This window comes from Oryctolagus cuniculus, chromosome 13 (genome assembly GCF_051225735.1).
Source record: "Oryctolagus cuniculus isolate XC-2025 breed Fujian yellow rabbit chromosome 13, ASM5122573v1, whole genome shotgun sequence".
In the NCBI taxonomy this organism is placed as follows: domain Eukaryota; kingdom Metazoa; phylum Chordata; class Mammalia; order Lagomorpha; family Leporidae; genus Oryctolagus; species Oryctolagus cuniculus.
Window position 1 is genome coordinate 26,517,541 of NC_142879.1, and position 24,024 is coordinate 26,541,564.

The following is a 24,024-nucleotide window of genomic DNA, read 5'->3' on the forward strand; positions in this document are numbered from 1 at the left end:
TTCCTGGCTCCTAGCTTCAGATTGGCCCAGCTCCGGCCACTTGGGGAGTGAACCTCTGTAACTCTCTGTAACTCTGCCTTTTAGATAGATAGATAGATAGACAGATCGATCGATCGAGGGAGGGAGGGAGGGAGGGAGGGAAAGAAACAGGTTCCAATACACAAGCACTGATTACATAAGCAAATTAGGTCCTAACATTTTGAAGTTTAGAAAGAGCATGTACATAGTAGTAGAAATGCAGTAGAAAATACAGAGAAAATCTTACTAAAACCAAACTACTTAGTCATATTTTTCAATATCATGCATGTGTTTATTTTCTCAAGGTGCTGTTTTTCATTTTATCACAACAGAAATATTACTGTGTTGAAAAAAGTATTAATAACATGAATAACTGAGATAAAACATTATATAACATGTAAGGAAATAGAGGTTAATGAAAATGGATTCATTTAGTCATAATAAAGCATACATGAGATATGAAATACTTTCTTCTACAGCTCATAGATATCCAGGTAAAGTATTTTCTGCTATTAAGATAATATGCATAGGGGCCGCCACTGTAACACAGCAGGCTAAGCCTCTGCCTGCAGCACCAGCATTCCATATGGGTGCCAGTTCATGTCTCAACTGCTCCTCTTCTGATCCAGCTCTCTGCTATGGCTTGGGAAAGCAGTAGGAGATGGTCCAAGTGCTTGGACCCTTGCACTCGCATGGGAGGCCCAGAAGAAGCTCCTGGCTCCTGGTTTCAGATCAACCCAGCTCTAGCCGTTGTGGCCATTTGGAGAGTGAACAAGAAGATGGAAGACCTTTTTCTCGGTCTCTCCCTTTCTCTGTAACTGTACCTCTCAAATAAAAAAAATCTTAAAAAAAAAAAAAAAAAAGATACTATGTGTAGGCACTGGTATTGTGGCATAGTGGGTTAAGTCACTGCCTGCAGCATCAGCATACCATATGGGCAGTAGCTGAGTCCTGGCTGCTCCATTTCTGATCCAGCTCCCTGCTAATGTGCTTGGGAAAGCAGCAGAAATTGACCCACGTGTACCCACGTGGGAGTCCCAGATGAAGTCCTGGCTCTAGCCCGGTCTGGCCCTAGCTGTTGCAGCCATTTGGGAAGTAAACCAGCAGATGGAAGATGCTTCTGTCTCTCTCTCTGTAACTTTGCCTTTCAAAGCAATAAAATAAATCTTAAAAAACATATCATGTGTTATTTTCAAATTCCTTCTTTTACACGGCCGGCGCCGTGGCTCAATAGGCTAATCCTCCACCTTGCGGCGCCGGCACACCGGGTTCTAGTCCCAGTTGGGGCGCCGGATTCTGTCCCGGTCGCCCCTCTTCCAGGCCAGCTCTCTGCTATGGCCAGGGAGTGCAGTGGAGGATGGCCCAGGTGCTTGGGCCCTGCACCCCATGGGAGACCAGGAAAAGCACCTGGCTCCTGGCTCCTGCCAGGATCAGCGCGGTGCGCCGGCTGCAGCGGCGGCCATTGGAGGGTGAACCAACGGCAAAAGGAAGACCTTTCTCTCTGTCTCTCTCTCTCACTGTCCACTCTGCCTGTCAAAAAAAAAAAAAAAAAAAAAAATTCCTTCTTTTACAAGCAAACAGTGAAGTTTTGCAGAGGCTACAGGATATAGAATGACATCATCTCGCAAGAGCTAGTGCTCTCTAGTGTTTTCCAAAATTTTCTAAGGTAGTATGTTTGGTGTGTCAACATGAAATCCAAGATTAATTCAGTCTGTTCTCAGTGTTACTGCACTCTTTACAATAATGTCTGTAATCTCACCATCAGCCAATACTTGTACATTATTTTGAAATCCTGACATTTGTGCTTACACACAAACTTATCAAGTATACTTTGTCTTGGTTGGTGGCAAAATTTTGAAAGATTTCTCTAAAATTGCTTCTAAAAACAAAGTTCACCTGCACAATATTCTTCTTATACTTAATGGTGAAATTCTGACATGAAAGACAGAGGAGAGGCCGGCGCCGCAGCTCAATAGGCTAATCCTCTGCCTGTGGCGCCGGCACACCGGGTTCTAGTCCCAGTCGGGGCGCTGGATTCTATCCCGGTTGCTCCTCTTCCAGGCCAGCTCTCTGCTGTAGCCAGGGAGTGCAGTGGAGAATGGCCCAAGGCCTTGGGCCCTGCACCCCATGGGAGACCAGGAGAAGCACCTGGCTCCTGCCATCGGATCAGCGCGGTGCGCCGGCCGCAGCACGCCAGCCGCGGCGGCCATTGGAGGGTGAACCAATGGCAAAGGAGGACCTTTCTCTCTGTCTCTCTCTCTCACTGTCCACTCTGCCTGTCGAAAAAAAAAAAGACAGATAAGAAAACTCGTTTTCTCAACTCACAACTGTATTATGTAGGTCCAGAGACAATGAAAAAGACGAATCATATCAGACAGTTCTCTGATTTATAGAACAGAAGAATGTATTCTAAAGAAAATGGCAAACCTGTAAATAAGAAAATAAAAAAACCAACTAAATCTATTCCCCGGCTTTTCAGATGTTAATACTCTAACTCACTATGTCTTATGCCACAAAACATTACAGTGCCAAATAAGCTGCAGCTTATTTTGAGACTAATAATTTAAAATTTAGGTAGAATGTCTGAACACTTTTTACAGTTCATTTATTTATTTGAAAGGCATAGTGACCGGGGGCGGGAGGGACATGAATGAAGTGAGTATCATCCATCTGCTGGTTCACTCTCCAGATGCCAGCAACAGCCAGGGCTGGGCCAGGTTGAAGTCAGAAGCCCGGAACTCCATCTTGGTCTCCCAAACGGGTGGTGGGGACTCAAGTGCTTGAGCCGTTATCTGCTGCTTCCCACGGTGTGCATTAGCAGGGAGCTGGCTTGAATCCGAGGCAGGACTGGATCCCAGACACTCTGATATGGGACAGATAGGCATCTCAAGCAGCAGCTCACCCCGCTGTTCACAATGCCCATCCCAAGGTATATTTTAAACACAAATGTAATGTGCTCTTTAAAGCCAAAAAAAAAAAAAAGATTTTAACTTTTATTAAAGCTTTTCAAATAGAAATGGTAACAAGGTAACTAACTGTAGTAGCACATTGGCTGGAAAAGTGCACATGGTAGAGACTTACACAGCCGACAGTGCTAAATGTGTGTTGGACAAAGTCAGCAAGGCACTACCACTTTGCAGTAACATAGCAACCTGTCCAATTAAAGATCTGGCTGCAAATATAAGGAATGAATTAATAGCTCATCTGCACCTTGGCAAGAATCAAGGCAGCAGCACCTAACTCTGCTAGTCATTACAGTGTTCTTCTCCACCAGAAACTTATATTAAAAAAAAAAAAAAGGGCTGGCGCTGTGGTGCAGCAGGTTAAGGCCACTGCCTGAAGCGTGGCATCCCATTTGGGTACCAGTTTGAGACCCGGCTGCTCCACTTCTGATCCAGCTCTCTGCTATGGCCTGGGAAAGCAGTATAAGTCCTCGGGCCCAAGTCCTCGGGCCCCCGGACCCACTTGGGAGACCTAGAGGAAGCTCCTGGCTTCAGATCGGCGCAGCTCCAGCCACTGCAGCCAATTGGGGAGTGAACCAGCAGATGGAAGACCTCTCTCTCTCTCTCTCTGTAACTCTGACTTTCGAATAAATAAATAAATCTTTAAAAAAAAAAAAGAAAGCCAGTTGTACTCAGTAATGCTGTTAATAAAACAGTGAAAATTACTAATTAATTAATGTAGTTTTATTAACTCTCAACCCTTGGATTCACATCCATTTAATAAACTCTGACAGACTGGGAAGTACAGAAGGAGTAACAGTATTGTTTCCACAGAAAGGAGACGACTGTTCAGGGAGTAACATTAACTAGTCATCTTCTCATAGGATGTCACGCTTACTCAGATATGGCTATATGGCAGGCCTTTTGTTGAAAGATGAATAAAATGAATGTGGAACTTGAAGGTGGATAACTGAGAATATTTGTTGTCAATCATAATATTTGAAATTTTAAGCCAAAATTAGAATTTCAGAAAACAGGTGTTTCCATGAACTTGAACATTTATATTCAAAGCCTTTCTTAATAAAACTGATGACATTAACAATGTGATCCTTTGATATTATACAAGGAAATGGATCAAAATTTGGAAGACCTGCCTAAGACTGTGAATCGGTATTTCCCAAAAGACTAAAGCACCAGGGCTGGCATTGTGGTATAGCAGTAAAGTGCAATGCTTGCACCCTATATGGGTGTCAGTTCATGTTCCAGCTGCTTCATTCCCAATCAGGCTCCCTACTAATAGACTGGGAAAAGCAGTGGAAGATGGCCCAAGTGTTTCGGCCCCTGCCACCCATATGGGAAACCTGGATAAAGTTCCTAGCTCCTGCGTGGTCCAGAACTAGCTGTTGCGGCCATCTGAGGAGTGAACCAGTGGATGGAAGAAGTCTCTCTGTCTCTCTCTCTGTCTCTGTCTCTGTGTCTCTCTAACTCTGACTTTGAAAATAAATTTTAAAATCTTAAAAAAAAAAAAAAGACCAATACATACATTACTAAATCACACACAGGCAGAAGATTCCAATTTAAATCAACACAAAAAATGTTTATTGATACAATTTTAGAGTTCACACTAAACTAATCTTTTTGCATTAATTTATTTATTTGAAAGAGTTGCAGAGAGAGGGAGAGACACAGAAAGAGACTGATCTTTCTGGTCATACTCCCCAGATGGCTGCAACAGCCAGGGCTGGCCAGGCCAAAGCCAGGAGCTAGGAGCTCCATCAGGGTCTCCCAAGTGGGTGGCAGGGGCTCAAACACTTGGGCCATCTTCTGCTGCTTTCACAGGCCATCAGCAGCGAGCTGGATCAGAAGTGGAGCAGCCTGGACATGAACCAGAGCCCATATGGGATGCTGGCATCACAGGCAGTGGCTTTACCCACTATGCCATGATGCTAGTCCATGCAAGTAACCTTTCAAAAATCACCACTTGTATAGTTTTGAAATATTATCAAAGAATAAGATCCATAACCATGAAGGCTTTAAAAATACTTTTCTCCTTTCCAACTATATATCCATGTATATATCATATATAAAGAACACACCATATACTTTGCTCAAAATAGCACATTGCAACAGATATGCAGCATGCAGAAGCAGATGTAAGAAACTAGTCAGATATTAAAGAGATTTGTAATTATACAAAATAATGCCACTCTTGCAACAGAACTGTTTTTTGTTTCCTTTTTTTTAACTTTTGTTTTTTGTTTCAGAAAATAATTATCTTCATAAAGACTTTTTAGGTTAAAATTATGAATCTTTTATTTTAAAAGAATAAATATTTTTAAAATTTAGCCTCTTTAATTTCTAATATGATAAGTAAAATATAATCAACATAAACAAACTTCTTTCACTCTCAGTAATGTGTTAAGAGTGTAAAGGGAGTCTCATGGAAGAACAGTTGGAAGGTTACTCCTCTAAGGTATTGGCTCACATTCAAATAAGGAAAAATGACCAATGTCTTTAAGGTGTAAGGCAAGAAATAATGCCTTGTTCCCATCTCAGAGAGCTCCTGCACTTCCTCCTCCTTCCGACCGGAATATTATTCCAGAATTCCGCACAGATGCCTCCTCTTCATCACAGTCTCGCTCCTATCTTCTGAGCAGCCTTCCCTGATGACCACAGCTAAAGCAGCTCACTCAGGACATTACCACAATCCCCTTTTATTCATTCATAATGTAACCACACTGAATACAGCTTTCTTTTTCACATTCTGATAAACAAAAGCTAACCACTCAGCCTGCCACTAACTAGAGAGTCTATTCAATTCAACGGATAAATAATGCTTGCTTGTGACTTCCAGGAGCCGGCACTGGGAAAGTCAGCTGAAATGGTAAAGTCAGCTGGCCCTCTGCAGTCAGCATGACCAAAGGGGATGCAAAGTAACACACTGTAGAATGGTGCGCGTAACTAAGGGCACCACGAGCTCCAGGCTGCGTGGCCCTCATCCTGGTTAGGGAAACTCTGGAGTCCCTTAACACAACACAGCCTCTTTCAGATCCCAGCCAAATAACATTTTGCTGCTGCTTTAGTTGTGTACACATCCTGCTTGCCCCTCATGATAAAATAAAGCCACCAGGCAAGTTTCTTAAGGACCTGTGTGATGTGCAAGGCTGATAAATACCACTGTCAGGTCAGCAACCAGCTTCAGCAGGCAACGATCTACTCCTGACTGTCACCGGCCACATCCTCAGCAGCCTAACCTCCCTCCCCGCTTCTTCAGAGCCTAGGCCCCTCACCGAGGAGGCAGTTCCGGGACCCGAGTCTGCTGCCTTTCTCATCCACCAGCACATTAAATGTTCTCTTGCTTTATTTTATTTTATTTTTGACAGGCAGAGTTAGACAGTGAGAGAGAGAGACAGAGAGAAAGGTCTTCCTTCCATTGGTTCACCCCCAAAATGGCCGCTACTGCCAGAACTACGCCCATCCAAAGCCAGGAACCAGGTGCTTCTCCTGGTCTCCCATGGGGTGCAGGGCCCAAGCACTTGGGCCATCCTCCACTGCCTTCCCGGGCCACAGCAGAGAGCTGGACTGGAAGAGGAGCGACCGGGATAGAACCGGCGCCCCAACCGGGACTAGAATCTAGGGTGCTGGTGCCACAGGCGGAAGACTAGCCAAGTGAGCCACAGCGCCGGCCCTCTTGCTTTTATCCTCAGACTTCATCCTCATCCTTCTGATTTGGCCCTGCTGACAAACACTGGACTGTTGGTGAAAAAATACTAACATCTGAATTATTTTGCTTACATAAAAATAGGGCCTGATGTTTTTCACCCTTATGTTCCTTCCGCTTAGAATAGTGTTTGGACATGGTGGCTATTCAATAAATATTTCTTCAGTAACTACAAAAACTTTGTAAGAACTCAAAATGGAAGACTTTACTAAAAGACTTCACAGCCAATAAATGGCGTATTAGCAGCTTGCAGATTTTCTAATATTTTCAAAATTCTTTTTTTCTTTTCTTTCTTTTTTTTTTTTTTTATTTATTTTTTTGACAGGCAGAGTGGACAGTGAGAGAGAGAGACAGAGAAAGGTCTTCCTTTGCCGTTGGTTCACCCTCCAATGGCCACCGCGGCTGGCGCACCGCGCTGATCCGATGGCAGGAGCCAGGTGCTTCTCCTGGTCTCCCATGGGGTGCAGGGCCCAAGGACTTGGGCCATCCTCCACTGCACTCCCTGGCCACAGCAGAGAGCTGGCCTGGAAGAGGGGCAACCGGGACAGAATCCAGCACCCGACCGGGACTAGAACCCGGTGTGCCGGCGCCGCAAGGCAGAGGATTACCCTATTGAGCCGCGGCACTGGCTCAAAATTCTTAATGTTAACATTTAAATATGGTGAGACTAGACAAAATAATACGACTTCCCAGCTTCCCACTCCCTGCTGCTTATCAGACCTCACAATGCTGGGCGCTGCAACCAAAGGCTCTGCAGGCAGCTGCCCCTTTTGGAGTAAGTGCTCGTCAGTTCACCACAGTCACCACTAGAGGGCACCATTCCCACTGACAATGTCTTTCTGGGTTGCTGGGTAGCCTAGAAACTCCTGCTTTGTGACCTAGGGATGAATCTTAACCTTTTTAAGAACAGCTAGGGGCCAGTGTTGTGATGCACTAGGTTAAGCCACAGGCCAGCATCTTACATGGGCACTGGTTCCAGTCCTGGCTGCTTTGCCTCCAATCCAGCTCCCTGCTGACACATGAGAAAGTATTATCACCCCACAAGGAAGACCAGGATGGTGTTTTAGGCTCCTAAGTTGAATCTGGCCCAGCTCCAGCCATTGCAGCTATTTGGGGAGTGAACCAGTAGATGGAAGAGTCTCCCTCTCTGTCTGAAACTCTGCCTTTCAAATAATGAATCTTAAAGAAATGCTTAAAACAAACAAGAACAAGTTGGATATGGTTATTGTAGTGGACAACAGAAGCACAGGATTAAATAAATTCTCAAGGTCTCATTTGGCCAGTTACTCTGATTTGTCTAGATCCAAAATTGATAAATACAGATACTACAACAAAGTCCATCAGTATTGTTGAGATTATGGGATCTCAAGCCAGGTCATTATTTCTCAGGGAAGAGGTCAACAGTGATCTCAAAAGACTTTTGTTTTTATTAGTTTCAAATTCTAATAACATTTAGATAGGTCCATCAGGTTTTTCTATTGAGTCAATTTGGTGTTTTTTGCCAAACTGCATGGTTGCAAAGCAAAACAGTTGAACATTAGCAGAGAGTAAGAAAGCAGCAATGTAGTAATGTAGTGTTATGCTGCCTATGTTTGGGGAAGGCTCCTCAGCAAAGCCACTGCTTTCACTGCTTTCTTTCTTTCTTTCTTTCTTTTTTTTTTTTTTTTTTTTTTACAGGCAGAGTTAGACAGTCAGAGAGAGAGAGACAGAAAGGTCTTCCTTCCGATGGTTCACCCCTCAAATGACTGTTATGGCCAGTGCACTGCGCCAATCCAAAGCTAGGAGCCAGGTCTTCCTCCTGGTCTCCCATATGGGTGCAGGGCCCAAGCACTTGGGCCATCCTCCAGCAGAGAGCTGGACTGGAAGAAGAACAACCGGGACTAGAACCCAGGGGGCCGGCGCCACAAGCGGAGGATTAGCCAAGTGAGCCAAGCTGCTGCTTTCTATGAAATCTTCCCTAACAACTCTGACCTGTGCTCACCTGTTCTTCTGGGAACCAACATTTTGACCAAAGTTTTCCATTTTATGCATTTAAGACTTGTTCTCCCAACAAGCCAACATGACATAATCCCTCCTGGAAAATTATCACATTGTTATTTACATTTTTCTGTATCTCTTAGTGTTGGTCAGTTATTTCTTCAGAAACTCTTCTTGGGAGCCAAATCAATAAAAGCCTGCTGCTTACTTTGACTGTGCAGAGAAGTTCGCAGCAGCGAAAACAGCAGCTTCCACTTCGACATTATCGTGTGAGTCCAGACTCTGACGGATACTATGGTGAGCATTCTTCCTTTCAGGAATAATTGACGCCAGACTTCCCAACATCCTACAGAAACAGAAACCCAAGAAGAGTGGAAGTAAGTAAACTGCAGGTCAGGAAAAGACAACGCAAGGCAAAGTCAGATTACCAAAAATACAGTCTGAAGGGGATTCGTAAATCTCAGGTTAATACACTGTAACTTTAGAAATCAAGCAGTGCCTCAAATGTCAAACCCTTTTTATACATTATTTCTAAAAAAAAAAAAATCAAAATGGCTCCATTAACATAAGAAAAATATAAAAAAAAAAAATCTTGAAGTACATCCCAGATACCAAACAGGCGCCATAAAAAGAAACTTTTGAATTATTAAAGCATCAGAATGTCAATTTTCCAAGGTTGCATAAAGAAGTCCATTTTAGCAAAACATTAAGAGTATAAGCTTTTTGCTAGTAAGCAGATCCACAAAGTAAACAAAGTAAGATGCCCCAGTCTTTTTCTCTACACCAGTAAGTATCGGTATTACGATTTTCAAATCTGTCCCCAGCATCAAGAGAACACAGGTGGAGCTATGCCCCCTGAGGCTCACACAGATCTACAACAATGGGGAAGAAACACAGTCCTCTTTAAAATAAAATTATTAAGTCTGGTTTGAAAAATCCCTTAAGAAGTAAGGCATGGGTTTCAGAATGCTGCAAAACATAGCGATAAACAAACCTACAGTGTTTCTGAAATAACAATCTTCTTCAAAGTTAATATTCTAAGTTACTCACCCTTCAGTCTGACATGCCATCACCATATATGGAGATGACAATCAACTGAATTACAGCATAACTAATTAGGTTCTCATGAACAAGGAATTAAAATAGACTGCTCCTAATTTGTAAATTACATGTTTTTCAAGTGAAATAAATTATTAATCTAATATTTAATAGCATGAAAGACTAGCTAGGTTAATAGGGTTAGGTTTAGGGTTAGGCACATCTTGATTAAGTTTGTTGCTTTAACAGAAATGGGTAACAAACATATTCCCAGAGGTATTTCTGAAAATATTATAAATGATTCACAGCAATACATTTCAAATACTATGACTCGTTTCCTGCTTTGTTGTTTCAAGTTTAGAGTAATAAAAAAATACTGAACATCTTTAAAATGTTTCTTCTCTATCCATTTTCCCCTTTTAAGTTTAAACCATCCTGACTCTAAAAACTGATTAGGGTTTTAAAGACATTACTTTCTTTCCTTATCAGTTTCTACTTATTAACACATTTTTCCAGAAAGCAAGTTCCCTGATGTCAGTCTTGATCTTCTTTAAACATACTCTGTGAAGCCTTCCACTCAACAGTACTTAGAGTACGTAACATTAATGAATCACTTGGGCCAGCGCTGTGGCGCAGCGGGTTAAAGCCCTGGCCTGGAGCACCGGCATCCCATATGGGTGCCGGTTCAAGTTTCAGCTGCTCCTCTTCCGATCCAGCTCTCTACTATGGCCTGTGATAGCAGTGGAGGATGGCCCAAGTCCTTGGGCCCCTGCACCCACATGGAACACCCGGAGGAAGGTCCTGGCTCCTGGCTTTGGGTCGGCGCAGCTCTGGCTGTTGCGGTCATCTGGGGAGTAGGCCAGAGGATGGAAGACCTCTCTCTCTGTCTCTACCTCTCTCTGTAACTCTGTCTTTCAAATAAATAAAATAATTTTTAAAAAAAATTAATTAATCACTCATCAGCTTCTATCTTTGCTTTGTGTAGAATTTGTTTTTCTCTTTAATGCAATCTTTCTTAGTGGTATCACAATACTCCAAGAAAGTTACATTCTTAGAAAAATTAAGATTCTCTCTGTATCGTATGTTCTTTTTTAAAAACACTATTGTAGTCAAAGCATTTCACAACAGAATGAAAATACAATAACTTACAAACCAATAATTTATCAAAGATGTATTTCTATAACCATACTCTACATTTCTAAAAACCAAGGAATATATTTTTGCATTTTATCATATGGGAATAAATGAAATCTGTTAATGCAAGTATTATTTTTCTCATTTTACATCAAGGAAAGTGATCTTCTGAATGCTAGTTCATTAGACTATAAGTCAGTCTTCCTACAAGGTCAAATTTCTCTGTAGTAACCTAGACCACTGCTCTCCAAATAGGAGTTCAAAAAACTGACATTTTAAAGAATTATTACTTAAACTATTTTTTCCTTTTTAAAGGCAGCATATTTTGAGAACCTCATAGCACAAACTGAAGGCATATATGCAACAGTTGGTAGTTATAAGCTCACTCTTGGCTCAATCCCTCAGTTTCCTACTGCCAGAATCTGGGGTGGTTTTCACAGTTGTATAGTTTGGAGCTGTTTTTATCCCAAGGCATATATTATTTAATTTACAGTTAAGACAAAAAACATAAGGAACAATGATGCTGAAATATAACTCAATGAGGAGCATAAAAATGGAAATTCTGTTCATGGCTTTCAGGCTCTGAAAGTTTCTGTCAACTCATCGGATCTATAAAACACGTATCAAAGAAAGAACCAGCATCCAGGATACATTTAAATATAAAAACAAACAAAATCTTCTATGGCTATATAATAAAAAGACATGACATAATGAAATCTAAACAATCTACAGAAAATGAGCAAGGAATTTTAATAGATGCTTTCCTAAACAGGATACATGAATGGCCAAAAGACACACAAAAAATGTGCTTAAGATCATTACCATTAGGGAAATGCAAATCAAAACCATTATGCACCCATGAAAATGACTAAAACTCAAAGGGCTGACAACACCAAAAGTTGTAAAAAGTGTGATGCAAGCACAACTCACACAACTCATAGGGACATAAATGGTAAAAACACTTCAGAAAAAGGCCAGGCTGTTACTTGTAAAATTAAATACAGTTATCCTGTGAACCAGCAATTTTATTTTTGGATATATATTCACCAGAAAGGAAAGCATGCTCACAAAAAATCTTGTATACAAATGTTCAGGGCAGCTTTAATTCTAATAGCCCCAAACTGGAAACAGGTAATCAGCAGTAAGAGAACAGACATAAACGACAGTGTAATCAGACAGTAGAAAACCATTCAAGAATAAAAAGAAATTATAAAAGATATACAACATGGGTTAATCTTAAAAACATCATGTTGAGTGAAAGAAGCCTTTTGCAGGAAAACATAGAAATTTATCCACAATGAGAAAAAATTAGAACGGTGATTGTCTCTGGGAGGCAGATGCAACAGCCAACTAGGAAGGGGCAAAAGTGAACTCTGCGCAACGGACAGCAAGCGCAGTACCTTTACAGAGGCTACAAGAGACATCTGACAATACGCAATGAATGTGCATGTAAAACTTCTACATTTCTTTTTAAGTAAACTTTACGTTTAAAAAGGAATGGGCATTTAGGCTAGTGAAGATGCCCACATCCCACATCAGAGTATCTGAGTTTGATGACCAGTTCTAGTTTGGCTCCAGACTCCAGTTTCCTACCCATGCAGATCCTGGGGCCGGGGTGGAGGGCAGCAATGATGGGTTAAATAACTGGGTTTCCAGCCTCTCATGTGGGAGACCTGAACCGCATTCCTGGCTCTGGTCCCAACCTAGCCCTGACTACTGTGGCCATTAGGGCAGTGAACCAACAAACGGTACTGTCTCTTCTCCACCCAGTGTTTCTTGTTCAAAAAGCTAAACAAAACAAAACATACCACACCACATATATACACATAAAACAAAAAACAAACAAAAAAACCCAGTAACTTTATAAGCAAACTGAACTCTAGTTAACATTAGGCACGCTGACATTATTTGACATTTACTGCGAAATATATTAAGTGAATTAGATTGATGAATAGCTGTAGGGATGGGCAGATATGTGATAAAGCAAGTTTAGCATAAGAATAATGGTTGAATCCAGGTGATGAATATTTACATCTCTACTATAAAATACTTTGAACTTTGCTCTGTTAAAATTTTTTCATATTAAAATCTTGGAAAAAAATTTTAACTTACATTTTAATATACTTAGCCATAGCCAAACATGCTACTCAAAAATGTGTTTGTTGGCATATCATATCTTTTCTTACATTACGTGGTAAATTACATAGTGTCTGTCACTCCTCTAAAGACGAAAATTTGGGGGTGAGTGTTCAGCACAGCAGTTAAGATGCCTCTTAGGGAACCTGCATCCTGCATTGGAGTCCCTAGTTCACGTCCCAGCTTCTCTGCTTTTTTTTTTTTAAAGATTTATTTATTTATCTGAGAGGTAGAGGTACAGAAAGAGAGAGGGAGAGACACAGAGAGATATCTTCCATTCGCTGGTTCACTCCCTAAATGGCCACAACTGCTGGAGCTGAGTCTACCTGAAGCCAGGAGCCAGGCTCCTTTTGGGTCCCCCACATGGGCTCAAGGGCCCAAGGATGTGAGCTATCTTCCAATGCTTTCTCAGGCTACAAGCAGAGAGCTGGATTGGAAGAGCAGCAGCCAGGACATGAACTGACCCCCATATGGGATGCCAGCACCACAGGTGGAGGCTTAGTCCACTATGCCAAGGCGCCGGCCCCTCCTCTACTTCTGATCCAGCTTCCTGTTAATGTGCACCCTAGGAGGCAGCAGGTGATCGCTCAAGTACTTGGATCCCTAATCCCCAAGTGGGAAACCTAGATTGAGCCATGGCTCCTGGCTTTTGCTGCCCAGCTTTGGCTATCGCAGGCGTTGTAAATCTTTTGTAAATCAGCATTGGCTATTGCAGAATAAGCAGATGGAAGATCTCTTTGAAATAAAATTAAAGTAGAAACAAAAATCTTTGAAGAAGTTTATAACCTTTTTAAAGACTATATTTTTAAAATGCTATAATGTTAATTAACATGCTACACTTAAAAACTATTTTTAGCTTAAATAATTTCCTTATTTATGTCATGTAAAATATTGAAATTGTGAAAATAAAGGTCTGACCACTCAAAAATGTTTTATTTTTGTCAAAGGGTTCGGATATTTGTTGTGCTGCTACTGTCTGGAATTTACTTTGGGATTGTTAGAACTATACCTGGCCGGCGCCACGGCTCAATAGGCTAATCCTCTGCCTGCGGTGCCGGCACCCTGGGTTCTAGTCCCGGTCGGGGTGCCGGATTCTGTCCCAGTTGCCCCTCTTCCAGGCCAGCTCTCTGCTGTGGCCTGGGAGTGCAGTGGAGGATGGCCCAGGTGCTTGGGCCCTGCACTCCATGGGAGACCAACAGAAGCACCTGGCTCCTGCCTTCGGATCAGTGCGGTGTGCTGGCCGCGGTGGCCATTGGAGGGTGAACCAACGGAAAAGGAAGACTTTTCTCTCTATCCCTCTCTCACTGTCCACTCTGCCTGTAATTAAAAAAAAAAAAAAAACCTATACCTTCATTTTATTTTTTGATTTTAGCTTTATAAAATGATTTGATCACTCCAGTCCTACATCTTGCAGCTTATTTTTCTTCCTAATTGAGCATCTTCTCCAAGAATGTTTTCAAAACAGGTGCCAATATGGCAAATCTCCTGAGGCCAATTGTCTTTTTACTGTACTACTCTTATGTGTTTGTTTGTTTGATTTATTTTAGAGGCAGAAAGACAGAGACACACACATAGATCCATACCGGGACAGATACAAAGAGAGAGCTCCCATTTACTGGTTCATGCTCCAAATGCCCACAACAGTCACCCAGCAGAAGCCAGGATCCAGGAACAATCTAGGCCCTCAGGTGGGTGGCAGGGGCCCAACTACCATCACCTGCTGACTTCCAGGGTGCACACTACAGGAATTGGAGTCAGGAGCCAGAGCTGGGACTCAACACTCTAGCATGGGATGCCCATGTCCCAGCAGACGTCTGCATTGCTGCACTGTACTACTCTTCCAAATGACACTGGACCACATATACAGTTCTGAGCTGATATTCTGTGCCTTTAATACTTTTTATACTGAATGTTACTACCGAAAAGTCCAATTTCAATCTCATCTTTTTGGAAGCTGTCTAGATATTACTGGTGTTACTGATAACAATTTTTTTTTTTTTTGACAGGCAGAGTGGACAGTGAGAGAGAGAGACAGAGAGAAAGGTCTTCCTTTGCCGTTGGTTCACCCTCCAATGGCCACAGCGGCCGGTGCACCACGCTGATCTGATGGCAGGAGCCAGGTGCTTCTCCTGGTCTCCCATGGGGTGCAGAGCCCAAGCACCTGGGCCATCCTCCACTGCACTCCCGGGCCACAGCAGAGAGCTGGACTGGATTAGGAGCAACCTTGACAGAACCCGGCACCCCGACCGGGACTAGAACCCAGGGTGCCGGCGCCGCAGGTGGAAGATTAGCCTAGTGAGCTGTGGCACTGGCCGATAACAATTCTTAAGGGAAGAACTGAGAGTTACAAAGCTCAAATGCTGTAACTTAGAGAAGGGCAAACATACAAAATCAACAAAATATTAATCTATGTACATTCTTTTCAAAACATTCAGACTAGCTCTAAATTTTTTATTAAATTTATTCTGCCAGTTAAATTATATAATTCCTCTTCTTATTGTCTTCTAATAAAAAAAAATGCATTGCTTATGGAAACAATTCAAACATTACAAAACCACACAGAAAAGTCTGTTGTAAACCATACCCATAACCCAATTACACCTGACCAAAATAATCCTTCAGCAGGATATGTTCTTCCAGATTTTATTTTGAGCCTATATAAATACATTAGTATTAACTGACAAAAGTTGAGCTCATAAAATAAAGTCCAGGGGCTAACATTATGGCATAGTGGGTTACACCACTACCTACAACCCTGGAGTTCCATATTGGTGTGCCAATTTGAGTCCCAGCAGCTCCACTTCTGATCCAGCTCCCTGACAATGTACTGGGGAAGCAGCAGATGACATCCCGAGTACTTGGGCCCTGGCCAACCGCGTGGGAGACCCAGAAAGAATTCCTCGCTCTGGCTTTGACCTGGCCAGCCTTGGTTGTTGGGGACATTTGGGAAGTGAACATGTGGATGGAAGATCTCCTCTCGCATGCCTCCTCACCCTGCCCTGACCCCATTACTCCGCCTTTCAAATAAATAAATAAATCTTCAAAAAAGTGTGAAAGAAGGCCGGCGCCGCAGCTCACTAGGCTAATCCTCCGCCTTGCGGCGCCGGCACACCGGGTTCTAGTCCTGGTCGGGGCGCCGGATTCTGTCCTGGTTGCCCCTCTTCCAGGCCAGCTCTCTGCTGTGGCCTGGGAGTGCAGTGGAGGATGGCCCAAGTCCTTGGGCCCTGCACCCCATGGGAGACCAGAAGTACCTGGCTCCTGCCATCGGATCAGTGTGGTGCGCCGGCTGCGGCAGCCATTGGAGGCTGAACCAATGGCAAAGGAAGACCTTTCTCTCTGTCTCTCTCTCTCACTGTCCACTCTGCCTGTCCAAAAAAAAAAAAAAAAGTGTGAAAGAAGAAAAGCAAAGGCTAAAGAAACTGAAGTGCTTTTATCTGGTACTCTCCAGTGAGTCCAGATATAAATTATCACATGTGAAAATGAGCATATAACCAAGGATGAATGCAGAAAACTGACAGAACAGTAATAACAAGGTCAGGAAGGCAAACGTTCAAAAGGAGCCGAGGCTAGGCTATGTTGAGATCCACTGAGTTATTTGATCAGAATACCCAACTAAACAGAAAAATGTTTTACACATAAGTTAGGCAACAATTTATGATCAACATAGTATCAGAGACAGGGATGGTAAAGATATTTTTGCATGAGTCTCGGTCAAAAAAAAATTCTTAATATTCAACACAAAGAAAGTAAATACACTGCCATTTGGGTACACAATCACAACTTAAACATCTTGTGGGATCAAGATGGCATGTACCAATGCCATCTCACTAATCCAAGTGATCAATTTCAGTTCACAATTGATCACACTGATAGGTCTAAGAGTCAAAGGGATCACACAAACAAGACTAGTGTCTGCTAATACTAGCTGATAGAATCAAAAAGGGTGAGAACAATCCAACATGGGAAGCAGGATACACAGCAGACTCATAGAATGGCATATGTTCTAAATAGCACTTGGCCTCAGAATCAGCCCTTAAGGCATTCGGATCTGGCTGAAGAGCCCATGAGAGTATTTTAGGCATGGAAAGCCAAGACACCCTGGGGGAAAAAAAAAAAAAAGAAGACCTAAATGAAAGATCTCTGTGAGTGAGATCCCAGTGGAAAGAACAGGGCCATCAAAGAAGGAGGTACCTTTCTCTGAAGGGAGGAGCAAACTTCCACTTTGACTATGACCCTGTCGGAATAAGATTGAAGTCGGCGAACTCAAAAGGCTTCCATAGCCTTGGCAACTCATGACTAGAGCCTAGGGAGATTACTGACGCCATAAACAAGAGTGTCAAATTGTTAAGTCAACAACAGGAGTCACTGTGTACTTACTTCTCATGTGGGATCTGTCCTTAATGTGTTGTCCAATGTGAAATAATGCTATAACTAGTACTGAAACAGTATTTTACACTTTGTGTTTCTGTGTGAGTGCAAACTGATGAAATCTTTACTTAATATATACTAAATCGATCTTCTGTATATAAAGATAATTGAAAATGAATCTTAATGTGAATGGAATGGGAGAGGGAGCGGGAGATGGGAGGGGTGTGAGTGGGAGGGAAATTATGGGAGGGAAAGCCATTGTAATCCATAAACTGCACTTTGGAAATTTATATTTACTAAATAAAAGTTAAAAAAAAAAAAAAAAAAACATCTTGTGGGAATCATCATAGCAACATGGTATACCGGAGTGTGATGGCTCTCGCCACAGGATCATTACTGTGAATCACAGAGAAGATTCTCTTCACAAATTCATCCACATTTAGAATCTTCTCCAAATGCTTCTCGCTTTGTTGAGTGACTTTAAGAACACACAACCTCAGGAAATTGTTTCTAGGAAAACCAGAAAGAAAAGAAATCAGTCCACTTCAGGAACGTAACATCTGAGATGAAAGCAATATTAACAACATTAAGTTTTAGCAACAGGCAATGTTTTTCAACCTTATCATTCGTCCCTCCACGAAAAGCGTTACCTCAACCTGTAGCTTGGGTGGAAACTAAGCATCAGCAGTTAGCTTTGCCTGCAGACCTGCTGCGAGACACCAAATGGCAGTGCCACAAGGGGAAGTCCTGGAGCCAAACTCAATATCCCAACCACAGTACACCCAAGCCCAGGAGGTGGATGGAGCTCCTCCTCTCTCCAGCTAACCACCCTTCTTTTTTCTCCTTCAGGTCTGACCTGGTATACGCACAAGTCCATGGAGAGGATAGAAAGAAGTGGGAGAGGAAATGGTGTGGAGAGAAAAAAGGAAACAGGTATTTATTCTGCACTTACGTGTTTTAGGCACTTCTCTGATATGCATCTATGTTATAAAGTAAGTTACAAAACAAAATCAGAAACTTTTTAAAATTATCTATACAAATTGTCTTAATTTGATTTATCCTTCTCAACAAAGAATAAAGTATTGAGTTATACTCTTCATTTTTGCTAAAATGTCACTGAATCTCATATATAAGTGTGCACACTGCCTTGTGCATCCACTGAAGTCCTAACTAACCAAGGGGAAGTCCTAAAAGACAAAAAGAAAAAGACCACAACACAAAACAAAGAAATACAAACAAGGTGCCTCAGGACATGGAGTCTTTAAAAACACTTACCCAACTCTGAAAACATCAGCTAACTTCAGGAATGCAGAATTGATGAGAATAGGGAATGGATACTTCTGAAACAGTCTGGGAAAACGAACCACAGCTTCACACTGCTCACCAAGTTTGCCAGATCTCAGGCCTATGAAAAGCACACAGAAGGGAGAAGAGCTTGCAAATTTGCGTCCACAAAACAAAAATAGCAAACAACAACTCATTACACACGAAAATAACAATTAATCATTCATACTAATTAGGTAAAATACATCTGTACCTCATTACCCTTTGACCAATAAAAATAGTAATAAACTAGCAATTTGGTAAGTTGCCACTTTTAGATACATACCAATGAAAGACGAGCAATTTTTTTAAAGGCTAACAGTTGATGAAGAATATTCAGGGCCATAAAATAAATTTCAAAAGTTAAAGGGATCAAAATCATACCATGTATGTTCTTTGACTATAATGGAATTAAATTAGAAATCAATGAGAAAAATAATGAGAAAATTCCCAAATACTTGGAAATTAAACAATATACTTCTAAATAACCCTTGGTGAAAGAAGAAATCAAAGGAAAATTAGAGGGGCCGGCACAATGGCATAGCTGGTGAAGCCGCCGCCTGCAGTGCCAGCATCCATATGGATGCCAGCTCGTGTCCCAGCTGCTCCACTTCCTATCCAGCTCTCTGCTGTGGCCTGGAAAAGCAGTAGAAGTTGGCCCAAGCACTTGGGCCCCTGCACCTGCATGGGAGATCCGGAAGAAGCTCCTGGCTTCAGATTGGTGCAGCTCCGGCCACTGCAGCCAACTGGGGAGTGAACCAGGGGATGGAAAACCTCTTTCTCTCTCTCTGCCTCTCCTTCTCTCTCTGTGTAACTCTGACTTTCAAATAAATAAACAAATATTTTTTTTAAAAAAAGGAAAATTAGAAAAGTATTTCAAACAGAATGAAAATGAAAGCACAATCCGTGGGACACAGCCAAAGCAGAACTTTAAGAAACATTTACACCACCGAATACTAGAAAGGAAGAACTCAAATAAGTGATCTAGCACGTGGCAAAGATAACCTTCTAATACATGATTCTGGAAAATACTGGATACCCACACCAAAAAGAAAATAATGAAGCTCAATCTTTAACTTGCACCACATACAAGAATCAACTCAGAATGAACCACAGGCTTAAATGTAAGAACTGAGATTACAAACTGTGCAAAAGAAAACAGGGAAAATCTTTAGGAGTGTGGGTTAGGCAAAGAATTCTTAGATAAAACACAAAAAGTATGACCCATAAAACAAAAAGGTATTAAGTTTAGCTCCATCAAAATTAAAAACTCACTCCTCAAAAGATACCATTAATAGGCCGGCGCCGCGGCTCACTAGGCTAATCCTCCGCCTAGCGGCGCCAGCACACCGGGTTCTAGTCCCGGTCGGGCGCTGGATTCTGTCCCGGTTGCCCCTCTTCCAGGCCAGCTCTCTGCTGTGGCCAGGGAGTGCAGTGGAGGATGGCCCAAGTGCTTGGGCCCTGCACCCCATGGGAGACCAGGAGAAGCACCTGGCTCCTGGCTCCTGCCATCGGATCAGCGCGGTGCGCCGGCCGCAGCGCGCCAGCCGCGGCGGCCATTGGAGGGTGAACCAACGGCAAAGGAAGACCTTTCTCTCTGTCTCTCTCTCTCACTGTCCACTCTGCCTGTCAAAAAAAAAAAAAAAAAAAGGTACCATTAATAAATAAATCTTAAAAATTAAAAGGGAGGGGGCAGCGCTGTGGCACAATGGGTTAGAGCCATTGCCTGCAGCACCTGCACCCCTATGGGTGCCAGTTCCAGCCTCCAGAAGCTCCACTTCAGATCCAGGTCTCTGCTGTGCCTAGGAAAGCAGCAGAGGATGGCCCAAGTCCTTGGGTCCTGTATCCATGTGGAAGACCAGGAAAAAGCTCCTGGCTTCAGTCTGGCCCTGCCCTGCTCACTGAGACTATCTAGGGAGTGAACCAGCAGAAGGAGTACCTCTCCCTTTCTCTCTCTCTGTTTCTCTTCTCCATCTGCTTTTCAAATAAATAAATAAATCTTAAAAAAAATGAAAAGGGGACAGTCAATTGGCACAGCGGTTAAGATGCCACATGGGATGTCTGCATCCTGTATCAGAGTTTTGGGTTCAAGTCCTGGCTCTGCTTCCAATCCAACTTCCTGCTATTGTGTACCTGGGAGGCAGTAAGCAATGGCTCAAGTACTTGGGTCTGTGTCACCCAGACAGGGAGACTTGGATTGAGTTCTAAGCTCCATGTTACAGTCTGGCCCAGCCTTGACTGTTGTGGCATTTGGGGAGTGAGCCAGTGAATGGAAGTTATCTCTACCTGTCTTTCTCTCTGCCTCCAAATAAATTAAAGTTTTTCAAAAAGAAAGAAAGTTTTTCACAAAGAAGGAAAATGAAGATTCTATGAGCAGGGATCAGGCTATAGAGGGCAAGAAGAAAGGAAGAAAAGGGAAGCCATACATTGAAAGAAAATGTTTACAAAACAGATTTTAGGGGCCAGCGCTGTAGCTGAGCAGCTAAAGCCGCCACCTGCAGAGCTGTCATCCCACACAGGCGCTAGTTCAAGTCCCACTTCTGATCCAGCTCCCTGCTATGGCCTAGGAAAGCAGTGGAAGATGGTCCAAATCCTTGGGCCCCTGCAGCAATGTGGGAGTCCCAGAGGAGGCTCCTGGCTTCAGATCAGTGCAGCTCCAGCCGTTGCAGCCATCTGGAGAGTGAACCAGTAGACAGAAGACCTCTTGACCCCTCCCTCCCACCTTCCCTCCCTCTCTCTCTACCTCTGTAATTCTGCCTTCAAATAAATAATTAAATCTTTTAAAAAATGATAAAGAATTTCATCCAGGGGCCAGCATTGTGGCATAGCGGGTTAAGCTGCCTCCTGCAGTGCTGGCATCCCATATGGGGGACGGTTCAGTCCAGGCTGCTCCACTTCCAATCCAGCTCCCTTCTGATATGCCTGGGAAAGCAGCAGAGGATGGCCCAACTCCTTGGGCCCCTGTACCCACATGGGAGATCCAGAAGAAGCTCCTGGCTCCTGATTGGCCCAGCTCCAGCCATCATAGCCATTTGGGGAGTGAACCAGTGGATGGACGATCTCTCTCTGCCTCTCTCTCTCTGTAACCCTTTCTTTCAAGTAAAATAAGTAAATCTTTAAGAAAAAAAATTTCAATCATAGTTTTTAGAACACACTTAATAAGCCAACGCAGTTTTTTAAATGTACACAATTTAAAGCAAAATTTCAATAAGGGAGAAATATAGATGGCAAACATAAGTACATGAATGGATGTTCAACACTGCTAATTATCAAGGAAATGAAAAAAAAATTTTTTTTTTTGTCAAAGCAGGAACTGCTTTATTGAGGAAGCGTACAGGCATATAAAGCTTAAGAAGGACATGCACAGTAGGGGAGCCAATCAGAGAAAAGGTGACGCAGGCACAGGTGGACCATGCACAGGGGCACCTTAAGTAAAGTATAGGGATCACGCACTGTCCACGTGTCTGGAACTAAAGCGGACCTATGCATGCCGGTGGTCTGATCTTACGTAGCTTAACCGTGGCAACTGCAGGCACGACCCTCGAACATCTGCCAAGCGCCATATTGTAATGGAGGTTTTATGCAACGCCCAACATATCCCCCTTTTTGTTTTATTAAAGAGAGAAAGAGGAACTGAGCGGAGAGTGTGCCTGTCTTAGGTTGTCCCCTCTCACTGGGATTAGCCCTTTAAGGAGCATGTCTGTCTTAGGTTGTCCCCGCTGGGGATCTTACCAGTCTTTGACTACTACTCCAGCTGTTAGGGGCTGCCCCGGGGGATCTTACCCGTCATTGGCTACCACCTCAGCAACTCAGGGTATGATGTATTATACCTCTACATCTTGGCAGTGGCCATGGTGGATGTATAGGGTTCCCAATCTGGCGCTTAAAGAGCGGCATAACTCGGTTTTTGAAGAGTGGCATATTGTTGTCGGACCACCATTAACTGGACCGTAGCTATGTGATCTTAGACAAATTTACAAGGACAATGGAGACCAAGGGGCCCACAAGGGGGAGGAGATAAGGAAATGAAAATTTAAAATTGCAATAAAATACCATTACACATCCACTAGATTGGCATAAAAAACTGTAAAGACTGACAATATCAAGTGATAATGAGGCTACAGAGCAACTATAACTCTCATATTTAATAACTCTCAACATAATTCTCATGATGGGAATGCAAAAATTATATGGTTCTTTGGAAAAACACTCTAGCTCTTTCTTAATAAAGGTAAATATACATTAAAGACCTATAGGCCAATGCACAGACAGCTTTGTTCAAAATAGACCCAAACTAGATACAACTCAAATGTTCATATTCATGAATGGATAAACAAAATGTAATATATTCATACAATGAACCACTACTCAGCAATTAAAAGGAAACCAATACTGATTCATGTGACAACAGAGGTGGCTCCCTGTGATGTAACTTTGATCATCCCAATATTTACATATTTTTTTGTGAGTGAGGTAAGAACATGGAGTGTGATCCCCAGCCACCAGAATGCTACACGATACCTCATCAGAACTATGACTTAATATGACACCTGTGGTTAAAATAAGAGGATCAAGAAATTTTCCCTCCTTGTCCACAATGTTTACATATGGAGAGCATATGAGAACAAATCTCACAGTGAACACGTGGTGAGGTCCAATTTAGCGATTTGTGAAACCATACATTGATTTTCTCCTTATTTTAACCACATAAAACTACCTCAAAATCATGATGCTGAGTGAAAGAAGCCAGATGCAAGACTACCCACTTAATAAACTCTATAACTCAGTAATTAAGTATATGTGGTCCACTACTGGGCTCCAAAACACAACATATAATCCTAAGATTTCAAAACTGAGGGGCTTAGGCTGCAGCATGGCTACTCTCTGGTAGCCTTCAAACTATTCTCTGGATCCTCTCCAGCCAACACTGGCACTGCCTGTTAGCACTCTGGATCTCTGCTATGTTGATTAAACCATCTCTCCAAGAACCTCTCACTCAGTTACAACTCAAACTTTGACTACATAGAGGTCTGCTTCCTACCAAGTGAGCGATTAGACTTTTTGATCACCTCCTTGTTTTAATCACACAAAACAATCTCAAAATTATTATAAAGTAACTATCTACTGCCTAAAAATTGGTAATTGCACAGCCTTAATTCATACTTTAAGAGCAGAAATAGGAACTAAAATGACAGTTAAAGCAACTAATAAGGCACTAATAAAAGGGCATCCTTCCTACCAATTTCAGGAGTTGTCTGTAAATATACATGGTAAGAGGCACATAATACTGTATGCAATGTGTAGGCAGATAGAATACTGATTTAGAATCCTAAACCAAGTGATTTTAGTTTATGAATACCAACTTGT

The 24,024-nt window shown here is 42.5% G+C and overlaps 1 protein-coding gene across 3 annotated transcripts in view; it reads right to left on the minus strand.

Annotated features, from left to right (window-relative positions):
• INTS7 (integrator complex subunit 7) overlaps positions 1–24,024 on the minus strand; it is an 85,669-nt gene that overhangs the window by 57,902 nt on the left and 3,743 nt on the right. For all 3 annotated transcript variants that reach the window (XM_017347801.4, XM_002717529.6, XM_089312150.1), the window contains exons 2-4: positions 18,610–18,739; positions 17,698–17,844; positions 8,867–9,004 (exon numbers count right to left, since the gene is read on the minus strand). In XM_017347801.4, the coding sequence (XP_017203290.1) occupies positions 8,867–9,004; positions 17,698–17,844; positions 18,610–18,739 (415 nt within the window). The remainder of the gene's footprint in view (positions 1–8,866; positions 9,005–17,697; positions 17,845–18,609; positions 18,740–24,024) is intronic.